This window comes from Apus apus, chromosome 18, assembly GCF_020740795.1.
Source record: "Apus apus isolate bApuApu2 chromosome 18, bApuApu2.pri.cur, whole genome shotgun sequence".
Lineage (NCBI taxonomy): Eukaryota > Metazoa > Chordata > Aves > Apodiformes > Apodidae > Apus > Apus apus.
This window is the reverse complement of record NC_067299.1, coordinates 11,430,111-11,442,662: the sequence shown is the minus strand read 5'-3', so window position 1 is coordinate 11,442,662 and position 12,552 is coordinate 11,430,111. Positions and strand designations below refer to the sequence as shown.

At 50.6% G+C, this 12,552-nt stretch overlaps 1 protein-coding gene across 1 annotated transcript; it reads left to right on the top strand.

Annotated features, from left to right (window-relative positions):
* The first annotated feature begins 1,735 nt into the window (after nt 1-1,735).
* AGPAT1 (1-acylglycerol-3-phosphate O-acyltransferase 1) lies at nt 1,736-10,692 on the top strand. The gene is made up of 6 exons (XM_051636064.1): nt 1,736-1,920; nt 3,934-4,067; nt 5,630-5,805; nt 6,064-6,159; nt 6,874-6,946; nt 10,383-10,692. The coding sequence occupies exons 1-6, from the start codon at nt 1,736-1,738 to the stop codon at nt 10,529-10,531; spliced, it is 813 nt and encodes a 270-aa protein (XP_051492024.1). The 3' UTR covers nt 10,532-10,692.
* The last annotated feature ends 1,860 nt before the right edge of the window (nt 10,693-12,552 follow it).

Here is a 12,552-nt window from a genome sequence, read left to right as displayed (position 1 = left end):
AAAGCAGCCATGGTGAGTCTCCATGAAGGGAGCTGAGCTCTGTACAGGAGGGTCAGAGGGCCTGGGTCCACTCTGACCACATGAGGTGCTTCTCTTTCCCATGTGCTGGTGATGGGACAGGGAAGAGGCTGTGGACAAAGCTCTTTGCTTTGGTTGCCTCTTCTGTGGTTGCAGGGAAGCCTTGGGAGCAGAAAGGCTTGTAGTCCCTTGTCCAGCTTTCTCATAAAAACCACGAGAAGGGTTCCAAGTGAGCAGGAGCACAGGCAATTTCTTGATGTCTTTTCTCACTTTCTTCATTAAATAATCCTGAGGCTTGTCATTTTTACTGTTCTCAGGGATTTAATCTTGTTCCTTGGGTTGCAGGTAACAGTCCATGTGGCTTGAGGGGTCCTTGGACTACTCCCTTTTGAGAACCTGCAGCTTCCAGTCCTGGCTGGAATGTATTATTGTTGCTCCTCTGAAGTGACAGCTGGTTGAACGAGGCCTGTCAGGCTGATGAAGAATCCAGCTGCTTTTGCTCTGTTTATTTTTTTGTCTAGACATGTGGCACTTTGGCCACTCTCCCACTCCACCTGAGGAAACCATCCCTGGAGGTATTAAAAAACATGTAGATGTGACACTTCAGGACATGCTCCAGTGGGCATGGTGGTTTTTTCTGGGTGGACGGTTGGACTCAGTGATCTTGGTCTTTTCCAGCCATGATGATTCTGGGATTCTGTGAATGTCCAGTTGTCACCTTGGTCCCTTCAGTCCCTAGATGTGTGAGGCAGGAGCTGGTTGCTAGGATCTGGTTGCTGGCTTTCTCTTTCTCTCCTCCATAATTTCTGATTTCCAGCATATCTTGCAGCCACCTCAGGGCTTTTGTGTGCAGAGGAAATCTGTGTTTCCCCAGGCAGCCCCTGTTGCCTGAGCCATGAGCCAGCAATGTGCCTGTGAGGCCAAGGAGGCCAATGGCATCCTAGGGGTCATCAAGAAGAGTGTGGCCAGTAGGTCAAAGAAGGTTCTCCTCCACCTCTTCTCTGCCCTGGTGAAGTCACATCTGGAATACTGTGTCCAATTCTGGGCTCCCCAGTTCATGAAGGACAAGAAGGCTGGAAAGAGTCCAGAGCAGGGTCACAAAGATATTAGGGGACTGGAGCATCTGCCCTGTGAGGAAAGGTTGAGAGATCAGCCTGGAGAAGAGGAGGCAGACAAGGCATCTCATCAGTGCTTAGAAATATCTAAAAGGCAGGTGTGTCAGGAGGATGGGGCCAGACTTTTTAGCAGTGCCCAGTGACAGGACAAGGTGCAATGGGCACAAGCTGGAACACAAGAGGTTCATGCTAAACATCAGGGAAAACTTCTTTACTGTGAGAGTGACAGAGCCCTGGGACAGGCTGCCCAGAGAGGCTGTGGAGGCTCCTTCTCTGGAGACTTTCCAAGCCCCTCTGGATGTGTCCTTTTGTTATCTCCTGTGGGTGATCCTGCTCTAGCAGGGGGGGTCGGATCTCCACAGGTCCCTTCCAACCCCCACTACACTGTGACTCACTGTCTCTCTGTGCTCCCCAGCCCCAGCTCTTATCCCACCCCCTGGCCAGTGCCACTGCCTAAACCTGCAGGTTGAGCCCCCAGGCATGAACCAGCCTTCCTGAGGTCTCCTTGCTGCTTTGCACCACCCACTTGTGGCTGATCAAGGGGATCCCAGCTCTGCTTGTGACTCATCTGCTGCTCAGTGCAACAACACTCAGCTGGCAGGATGGAGCTTCTGCTCCTTCACTACCCGTTCACTGTGCTGTTCCTCGCCTTCCTAGTCCTTTACCAGCTGAATCCTGCATTCAAATACTTTTGCAAGATGACCTTCTACAATGCGTGGCTCCTGGCCCTGAGTGTCCTGGTGATTATATGCAGTATTCCTCGTGGACGTAACGTGGAAAACATGAAGTAAGTTGTCTGTGGCTTCTTTCTGCTCTGGGCATCGACAGAGTCCACTTGTGTTGTGTTCTGGAGGGTCTTGGGAGTCACACTGCAGCACGGAGGACTTTGTTGTGTAGTGGTGGGGAGAGCTGCAACTCAGAGAAGGGAGGTGGGTTCAGTGCTGTGTTTGAGTTGGTTTCTGGTGGTGCCAGAGCAGGACCACCACTGAATCTAGGGCAGGTCACTCAGAAAGGCACCCAGACAGGGTCTCCAGGGAAAGAGACTCCACAACGAATTTTGGAAGGAAAGGATGTAAAAGGTGACATAAATTTAACAAACTAGGTACTGGATGTAACACAACAAACTAGATGTAACACACGGGTAAATGAACTTCCTGTTTCAGTTCACTCTCCTGCCTGATCTCTAGAGCTGTGTTTCCCTCTGGCTGGCTGGTCACCTCCCCTCCAAACTGCACTGAGAAAGCCTCTGCAGGTGCTCCTCTCCTTCTCAGCTCTGCTCACTCACTGCTCACCTGCACAGGCAGGCACAGACATGAACACAGTGCAGTGCCAGTGCTGGCACTGTCACTGGTGTCCCCGTCACTGCTGTTCCGTGCCCACAAGCCCAGCAGCATTTTCCCAGCCCATCCTCTTGCTGCCTCTCCCCTCCCTCCATCTGTCCTGAGCTGCTGTGTGTCCCCCGTGGGGTCAGCAGTGATGGGTGTTGGTAACATGGAGGGTGGGTGAGGTGAGGGCTTGAAGCTGACTCTGCTGCTCAGCATCATAGTGCTTGTGGCCTCCTGACATGCTGCAGGGGCAGGATTTCACAGAATCATAGAATGGTTTGAGTTGGAAGGGACCTTACAGATCACTGAGTTCCAGCTCCCATGGGCAGGGGCACCTCCCACTAGATCAGGCTGCTCAGAGCCTGTTTATTGGTTGTGTGCTGCAGTAGGAGTTCACATGTCCTAACTGAGCAGCAGCCTTTTGCTTTAAGATGTTTTCTTCAGTTCTTGATTGTTATTATTTCTTGTTATTTGTCTAGTCTTGGTTAATTCCTACCCAAATTGCAGCCCAGTGTCACCTAGAGGCAAACTCCTCCCTATTTCCACAGCCTGGGCACCAGCAGAGTTAGGTACATGTTTATTGCAGCCTGTGTTGATGATTCAACAAGGTGTGCAGAGAAGCAGGGTACCAACAGTGCTCTGTGGATTTGGGTGTTATCTGACACTTGGCTGATCCACAGAATTGCTGTAGCTGTCATTGCCAGACCATTATTCTTGCCTGTCTTGAAGAAAACCTGCTGTGTGTATTTGTCTTAGAATCATTGAATGGGTTGAGTTGGAAGGCACCTCAAAGATCATCCAGTTCCAACTCCCCTGCATGGGCAGGGACACCTCCCACCAGCCCAGGCTGCTCCAAGCCCCATCCAACCTGCCCTTCAGCACTGCCAGGGATGGGGCAGCCACAGCTTCCCTGGGCAACCTGGGCCAGGGTCTCCCCACCCTCACAGGAAAGAATTTCCTCCTAATGTCAAATCTAAATCTCCCCTCTACAATTTGAAGCCGTTCCCCCTTGTCCTCTCGCTCCCTGCCCTTCTCAAAAGTCCCTCCCCAGCTTTCCTGGAGCCCCTTCAGGCACTGGAAGGTGCTCTCAGGTCTCCCTGGAGCCTTCTCTTCTCCAGGCTGAACACCCCAACTCTCTCAGCCTGTTTCCAGAACAGAGCTGCTCCAGCCCTTGGATCATCTCTGTGGCCTCCTCTGGAGTCTCTCCCAGAGCTCCATATCCTACTTATGTTGGTGCTCCAGAATCAGACACAATGCTCCAGGTGGGGTTTCATGAGAATGAAATGATGAAACATCTTCTTTAATTAAACAATGAGCTGAAGAGACATGCTAGTTGCTTCTCTCCAAGTCATGGGTCAAATATGGGTCTGTGGAGAAATGGGCCACCCTGCAGGAACAGTGGGAGATGAGCTGCTAGGGAAGCCTGGCCTTTGGTCCCACTGCTCAGCCTCAGTGTGTCTTTGCTCTTTTTCCAGGTTTTTCCGCATATCACTCCTGCCACTCAAATACATCTTGGGTATCAAGATAGTGGTGAAGGGCAAGGAGAACCTCAGGACTAAGAAACCTTTCGTCCTTGTGTTGAATCACCAGACCTCCCTTGACATTTTGGGTATGTGGTGATCCTGCATCCTGCTCCTGCCCCCAGCTGTTTGTAGGGCAGCATCAAATCCCACACACCACCAGCACAGAGGCAGAAGCGGCTGCTACGTGGTCCTTGCCAGCCAGCCCCCATCAGGGCTGATCTCACAGAATCACTCAATGTTGGGGGTTGGAAGTGATCTCCAGAGATCACCAAGTCCAACCCCCCTGCCAGAGCAGGACCAATCTAGGGCAGGTCACTCAGAAAGGCATCCAGGCAGGTCTGGAAAGTCTCCAGAGAAGGAGACTCCACAGCCTCTCTGGGCAGCCTGTCCCAGGGCTCTGTCACCCTCACAGGAAAGAAGTTCTTCCTCATGTTGAGGTGGAACTTCCTGGGCTCCAGTTTGAATCCATTGTCCCTCGTCCTGTCACAGGGCACCACTGAAAAGAGATTGGCCCCTTCTTCTTGAACCCCACCTTTCAGATATTTACAGATATTGATTAGATCCCCCCTCAGTCTTCTCTCTAGACCAAACAGCCCCAGGTCTCTCAGCCTTTCCTCATCAGGCAGGTGTTCCAGTCCCTTCATCATCCTTGTAGCCTCCATTGGACTCTCTCCAGCAGATCCCTGTCCCTCTGGAACTGGGGAGCCCAGAACTGGACACAACACTCCAAGTGAGGTCTCACCAGGGCCAAGTAGAGGGGAAGGAGAACCTCCCTCGATCTGCTGGACACACTCCTCCTGATGCACCCCAAGATACCCTTGGCCTTCTTGGTCACAAGGGCACATTGTTGTCCATGGATAACATGTTGTCTACCAGGACTCCAGGGTCCTTCTCCATGGAGCTGCTCTCTAGCAGATCACCTCCTGGCCTGAACTGGTGCATTTGATTGTTCCTTCCCAGGTGCAGGACTCTGCACTTGCTCTTGTTGAACCTCACAAGGTTCCTCTTTGCCCAGCTCTCCAGTCTGTCTAGATCTCACTGAATGGCAGCACAGCCTTCAGGTGGATCAGCCAGTCCTCCAAGCTTCGTGTCATGACCAAACTTGCTGAGGCTACCCTCTGTCCCCTCATCCAGGTTGTTGTTGAAGATGTTGAACAGGACTGGACTCAGCACTGATCCCTGAGGGACTCCACTAGTTACAGGTCAATGTAGACACATCCACTGCTCTCCCTGCATCTGTCCATCAGTTACAACATCATAGAAGGCTATCAGATTAGTCAAGCATGATCTCCCCTTGGTGAATCCATGCTGGCTACTCCAGAGTGTCACAGCCAGCGTTGTTCTACAGGCTATTAGAGGTATTTTCAAACTCAGTCAGCTTCATCTTTTCCAAGAGAACTGGGATTGCAGTGTCAGTTTACCTCAGCTGTGTCTCAGCTCCTCTCATTCAGTGATGGCTTTGGTCCTCTCAGTGGCGGCTGGTCTGGAAATCCCCAGAATCCCTTTCCCAACATGTTTCTGATCCTCTGAAGCTGGACGGGTACTGCAGCCGAGGCAGGCAACTCCCACAGCAGAGGGCTGTAGCCCAGCATCTGGAGGAAACCTCAGTGCAGATGACAGCTTGTTCTGTCCTGTTCTCCTCTTCCAGTGATGATGGAGATATTACCAAACCGCTGCGCGCCCATCGCAAAGAAGGAGATCCTGTACATGGGCACTTTTGGCCTGGCCTGCTGGCTGGCAGGTCTCATTTTCATTGACCGCAAGAAGAAGAAAGAGTCTATCAGTACCTTGACAGAGGTGGCCCACTCCCTGCACAAAGAAAATGTGAGTGGGGAGGACTCTGGTGAGGAGCCAGTGGGAAAATATGAACCTTGATGTGGCTGGAAAGGGAACTTTGTCTCTGGGCTGAGCACTGCACAGAGCAAAGTGAGAGTATCTCTGGTGGGTTGAGGTAAAGTGGAGAAAGAGGATGTCTCTGCATGCTCAGGGGCCAACAGATCAGTCCTGGGGGAGTATGACTGTGCAGTGCCTTAGAATAGTAACTGGAGGTGCCACCATCTCAATGTCTTCTCCCTCCTGCAGTTACGTGTCTTGATCTTCCCTGAAGGAACTCGAAATCATGATGGCTCCATGTTGCCTTTCAAAAGTGGGGCCTTCCAGCTGGCTGTAAAAGCTCAGGTAAGAGCCACCTTCCTCCTACCCCTTGGGATGTGGTTTGCTTACTATGGTCCACCAGCAACCAGAGCTCTGTGGCTCCTGCTCCCTGGCTTCTCTTTGGATCGACCATGCATGCAGGAGCCCATTAGGACCTTGGAGGTGACATAGGAGGGGCCTGTTTCTGGGACAAGTGGAAAACCTTCATGTCTCAGCTTTGGAAAAATCTGGGTGGACCTTGACAAGACCCTTGGACCTTTCCTGGGGGGCAGTTTCTGCTGAACAGGCCTCTGTACAGACTGATTTGGCAATCCATTGTTGGCCTAAATACAGAAAGGAAGATCTTAGATTCATAGAATCATTAAGGTTGGAAAAGGCCATCAAGTCTAATTGTCAACCCAACACTACCATGCCAACTAAACCATGGCCTGCAGTGCCATGTCTACACGTTTTGAACATCTCCAGGAATGGTGGCTCCACCACCACCCTGGGCTGCCTGTTTGAGGGCCTGACCACTCTTTCAGTAAAGAAATTGTTCCTAATAGCCCATCTAAAATGCAAAAACCAACAGCGAGGACACTGTGTGGTATAGTTCAATGATCTAAATATCCCAATAACCCTCCAATTGTTTGTTATTGAGCTGACTGGGATAAATATCAGCGAGGTGAAGGATTTACCAGTTCCAATCTGGGAAGGAATGGTGAAATCTGTCAATGCACTGCTTTGCCTGCCCTCCAGGTTCCCATTATTCCTGCAGTGATCTCTTCCTACTGCAACTTCTACAACCAGAAAGAGAAGAGATTTACACCAGGTGAGGATGACCTGGGGCAAAGAGAGGGCTGGGTGTGGGTGTGAGCTCAGCCCTTGGAAGGAGCCATGAGGTGGGTGGGCAGAGGATCTCATGTGATGTGGAGGCAGCAGACAGGCAACAGCAGTTGCTGTCTTCTCAAGAGGGGAGGGAGTGGAGATTTCAGGCATCACTTTTGCTTTTTCCTTTGGATTTAATATTAGAATCACAGAATGGTCTGTGTTGGAAGGGACCTTAAAGATCATCAGGTTCCAACCCTCCTGCTATGGGCAGGGACACCTCCCACCAGGCTGCACAAACGTCATCCAACCTGCCCTTGAACACCTCCAGGGAGGAGACATCCACAACTTCTCTAGGCAACCTATTCCAGCACCTTACTGCCCTCATGGTGAAGAATTTCTTCCTGATCTCTAACCTAAATCTCCCCTCTTTCGGTTTAAAACTATTTCCCCTTGGTCCTGTCACTGCTCACTCTGGTGAAAAGTCTCTCCCCAGCTTTTCTGTAGCCCCTTCAGGCATGGAAGGTGCTCTGAGGTCTCCCTGGAGCCTTCTCTTTTCCAGGCCAAACACCCCAGCTCTCTCAGCCTGTCTTCACAGCTGCTTCAGCCCTTTCATCATCTTCATGGCCCTTCTCTGGACCCTCTCCAACAGGTCTATATCTTTCTTGTGCTAAGGGCACCAGAGCTGTACATGGTATTCCAGGTGGGATCTCACCAGAGCAGAGCAGAGGGGCAGAACCCCCTCCTGGCCCTGCTGGCCACACTTCTTTTGATGCAGCCCAGGACACAATTGGCCTCTGGGCTCCAGTGCTCACTGGTGACTCATGTTGAGCTTCTCATCTCCTCCCACCCCCAGGTCCTTCTCCTCAGGGTTGCTCTCCAGCCATTCTCCCTCCAGCCTGGATTTGTGCCTGGGGTTGTGCTGATTTTTCAAAGCTTGTCCAACATCGGGTATGAGGGAACCTGGAGAAGCAGCAGAGTCCTGGGGCAGGTCCAGGCCCAGGTCCCTTCACTCTGTCCTGGGACCTGCAGGTGCAATGAGAGTTGGGGAACAGAAGCAAACAGGGAGCTCTCAGCAGAAGTCACCCTGAGAGTGTCTCCCCTCCCAATTAACATGTTTCATCTGTTTATGGTGACAACAATTTCTGCTGGTCACTGATGAAAATTCATGGGTGGAAAAAAATGCTGCAAGTTCTGGGCTTCAGAAGGAAAATGCAGGGAAAAAAATGTTCAAATTCCTACAGATAAAAGTAGCTCATCCTGCTCCTCCACTTCCTCTGCTGACGCCCACCCAAAAGATGGGCTTCTGCCCCTTCCCACTCTCCCCCAGGCCAGCCTTGCTGTTTCCTCAGGGCAGGGTTTGCTCCTGAAATTCTCGTTCCTCCCATTGTTTGTGCCTGGGCGAAGCCATTTCCTGGCAGGGACCTGGAAGAGAGAGAGGTGTGGTAACCACTCAGTTCTCTGTTTCTCCTAATCTCTCTCCTGTTGGGTCTCTACTGTCTCTTTTGACCACACACAAAAGCCTTTTGGTGCTGGCAGTGTTCCCCATGTTGGTACCCTGCTCAATTGGGCAACAAGGCAGAGCCCTGCTCTGGGAAAGCAGAGAAGAATCCTGTGGGGAGGCAGCTCTGAAGCACCTGAACCTTCTGCTTTAAGCAAGACCAGTTCTACAGATACAGCAGTTTGCTCTCTGCTTCCTCCACCCAAGTTTGGAGGAAAAAATTCCACAACCTCCCTGAGCTCCTTAAGAAAAGCTATTTGCAGTTGCAGGTACATTGGTCATAACTTCACCCTGGGAGCTTGTGGTTGGCTGACCTGTAAGGCCTTTTCTGAATTGCTGTTAAACAGGTAGAACCCTCACTGAGGGAGAAAGAACCTCCCTTGGCTTTTCCTGCACCTCCCCACTTTTTCCACTTGCCTGATTGCCAGGGCTGATTGTGACAATGTCCTACACTTTGCCAAGATTGATTTGCCCATTGAGCAGGCTAATCCCTCAGGTCAGGACAGCTTGCTGTGCCCATGGTGGATCTGGGCATTCTAATCATAGAAGCACAGAATCATCCTGGTTAGAAGGGACCTTGAAGATCATCAAGTCCAACCATAACCTAAATCCACCAACCATAACCTCATCTACCCTCTCAGTCCCTCAGCACTAGATCTACATTTCTTCGAAACACTTCCAGGGATGGTGACTCCACCACCTCCCTGGGCAGCTGTTCCAGTGTCCAACCATTCTTTGGGTGAAGAAATTCTTTCTAATATCCAGTCTAAACCTCCCCTGGTGCAGCTTCAGGCCATTTCCTCTCCTTCTGTCATTATCCACTTGAGAGAAGAGCCCAGCTCCCACCTCCCTACAACTTCCTTTCAGGCAGTTGTAGAGAGCAATGAGGTCTCCCCTCAGCCTCCTCTTCTTCAAACTAAACAATCCCAGTTTTCTCAGCCTTTCCTCATAGGACTTATTCTCCAGACCTTTCACCAGCTAATGAGCTTCTGGAAAGCCCAACTCAGTGTCCAGTGTGTGCACTGTCACACATGGAGTAAGTCTGGTGCTTGCTGAAAGTCTGTTTCACCCCAACAGACCTGCAGCCCCACCATCCCTCAGCTCTTCCAGTGAGGTCACATGAAGGACAGTAGACTGCTGAGGTACAAGGATGCTTTGGATGTACCATATGCAGGCAGGGGACATGCCCTCTTCTTTTGTGAAGCTCTTCTCGATGCCTCTGTTCTGCCTCCTTGCATGGTCCTGCTACAGCACTTCCGGATCTCATGTGTCAAGGAAAGGTAGAAAACAGCAGAGCCACTGCCCAGCTCCTCAGGTGGGTGTCTGCAGGCAGTGGCTTGTCTCTTCTGGGCAGAACAAGGGCCACTGGGTGCAAGAGCAGAACAGCTTGGTGACATCTCCCTGGGGTATTCCTCCAGTCTACATCAGTCCGTTGCTCGGGTCCTTCTCAAGAGAACCAAGACACACCTTGGCCACACAGGGAGTCCTGGGTGCAATCTCTCTCATCCCAAAGCAGGTTTCTGGAAGGGGATACTCTGCTGAGTTTGGCATTCAAAGATCAGAGCCTGGCCATTCTGGATGTGTGGTAGCACAGACATCTCAGACATCTCCGACATCATCTCATTCTTTTTGCCATGATCTAAACAGACCCAGCTACCTTTCCACAGTGAGAAGTACTGGATGTATTTGGGCAGAGATTCACATGTTTCTATATTTATAATTTTTTTTTGGTCTCTGGAGGTGGGAACACCTGGTCTGGGTTGTTGCTGTGTGCATCTGGGGCATGACTGGGTTGCTACACCCCTGCTGGTGTGTGAAGGGCACTTGGTTTCTGCCTTGTTCCTCAGTTTACCCCGATCCCTCTGCTACACCTTCTCTTGCTCTTCTGCACCACTCATGTTGTCTTCCTCCTCTCTGACCCTCTCTTTCACTGTTCCAGGGAAAAGCATCATCCAGATCCTGCCAGAAGTGGAGACCCTGGGTCTGGGCCCGGATGATGTTCCCAAGCTCACCGCGCAGGTCCGTGACTCCATGCTCATCACCTACCAGCAGATATCAGGAATGGCCAATGGGGCTTCCCAAGAGTGAGCCTCTCTCCCGGCTCTAGCAGCATGTGTAGCAGCTGAGGGGGAATGACATGGCAACCACAAGAAGGTCTGGCAGCAGAGACAACCGTGGGTTGCAACCCTGACATTCCAGAGACAGGCAAAATGTCCACAGAAGAATAAAAGCTTGTAAGTGCAGGTGGTGAAATGTTTGCCATGTCACAGCACCCTGCTACTGGTGTGGACAGACGTGTTGGGCTGAACATTTCTTTGCAATCCTAACCCTGAGAACTTCTCTCCAGCTGGACCCCAGAAGAGCTGGACCCTTTGCTGCATGTTTATAATTGCCTTTTCTTATCCCGAACCAACAAGGTCCCAAGCCTATGACCACCCTGCCTGGGGAAGTGGCTGTCTCAGGCTTTGAGGGCTGCCACATTTCTCTGGCAGCACATGCAGGAGAAGGCACTGTCTCCTACCTCTTTCTGGGGGGAGAACTTGGGAGGTACCTCTGCTGTGAGAGGAGAAAGCCAAGGCAGCTTTGGGAGGGGGGACTTAAAGCCCTCCCATGTCTGCAGGGGGTGGTGGTTTCTCTGCTTTTCTCAGGTTTCCTTTGAAGCAAAGCAAGGTTTTGCTTTGGCTGGTTGGGCAGATCTCAGGAGTGTGAGGGGAACATGCCTGGGCACTCAGAAACCAGAGGCAAACAGCAGAAAAGTGTTGCCCTGCATCCTCACTGTGCCCTGATAACCTCATCATTTTTACCCCAACCTGTATATTTTTCAACTCAAATGCACTTGGGAAGCTGCAGCTACTGATTTCTGAATCCTGCCTGATTTTGCCCTGGTTTTGATATGGCTAAGGAAGGTGTCTTGCCTTCCCTGCCCAGGGTCACCACAGCCTTTCCCCACTCCCCATGCTCTGGGGTCTCATGGAGCAGTTGTCCCCAAGCTCCATCACTCCCCTGGGGTCCTGCAGGTCCCCTGTGGCCCCCGGGCCATGGGTGGACAGCGGGGGGCTGAGATGGGCATGACTTGCCAGCACACCCCATGGGAGAGCACAGTGGCTGGTGCTGAATCATTGGGATTTTACCCAGCATCTCCTTCATTAGGTCTCATCAGAGAGGCCCCTGCTCCATCTACAAGCTTTACTTCATGAAGCTCATTATTCTACCTTGGGCTGCCACCTTCTTGCCCCTGATCCCCTACTCACTATGAGGGGGGGGTGAGACCCTGGCCCAGGTTGCTGGATGGGCTTGGAGCAACTCAGACTAGTCTGTGATTCTATGATTCCCTTGAGTGGTGCCAAGGGGAGATGGCAATTTAGTATGATTTTTACTGGTTTGATACTTACTGATTTACTAGGGACTTGGAAATTATTTTCCCAGCCAGATGATTAATTTTTAGCCCTAATGCTTGTGCTTTACATACCAGCCAGCTTATGGGTTCTTTTCTTAGTCTGATATGTTGGGTTATGAACCATAGCCAATAAATGTTTTGGACACAGGTTTGACATCCTGGAACTTATGCCAATGTATTTTATGACACACAATGTATTTTATTACTGCCCAGCATATGCAAACACACACAAGTTCACCAAGGATTTAAATAAAAGATGCCTGTAGACTTCAAGATTCAGCTGCCATTCTCCAGTGTCTTCAAGAAGTGACATCTCAGTGCTAATTAGAAACAGCCTGAACAGTTTATACTTTTTTTCCAAACAAAGAGATAAAGGAAGTTTTGATAAAGATTAGATTAATTTGCTGATTTCTGAGCAGATACAAAGGATAATTAATTTGATTTTGAAATGCAAGCATGCTGACCTCCAGCTTTGACACCCATTTAGGATGGGAATTAAAAAATCCATCCTGATTGTTCTTATAGAGAGTTATAAGGCATCCAGCACCTGACCAAGTCTTGCACACCTCTAAACATTCTTTTTAGAGCAACAGACAAAAAAATATCATTACACTTCCATCTGAAGACTTGCATTACTGGAAACTTTTATAAATTCTATCAAAATCACAGTGCAGCAAATGAAACAGGAGCCACAGTCCTGAGGTCCTCTCTG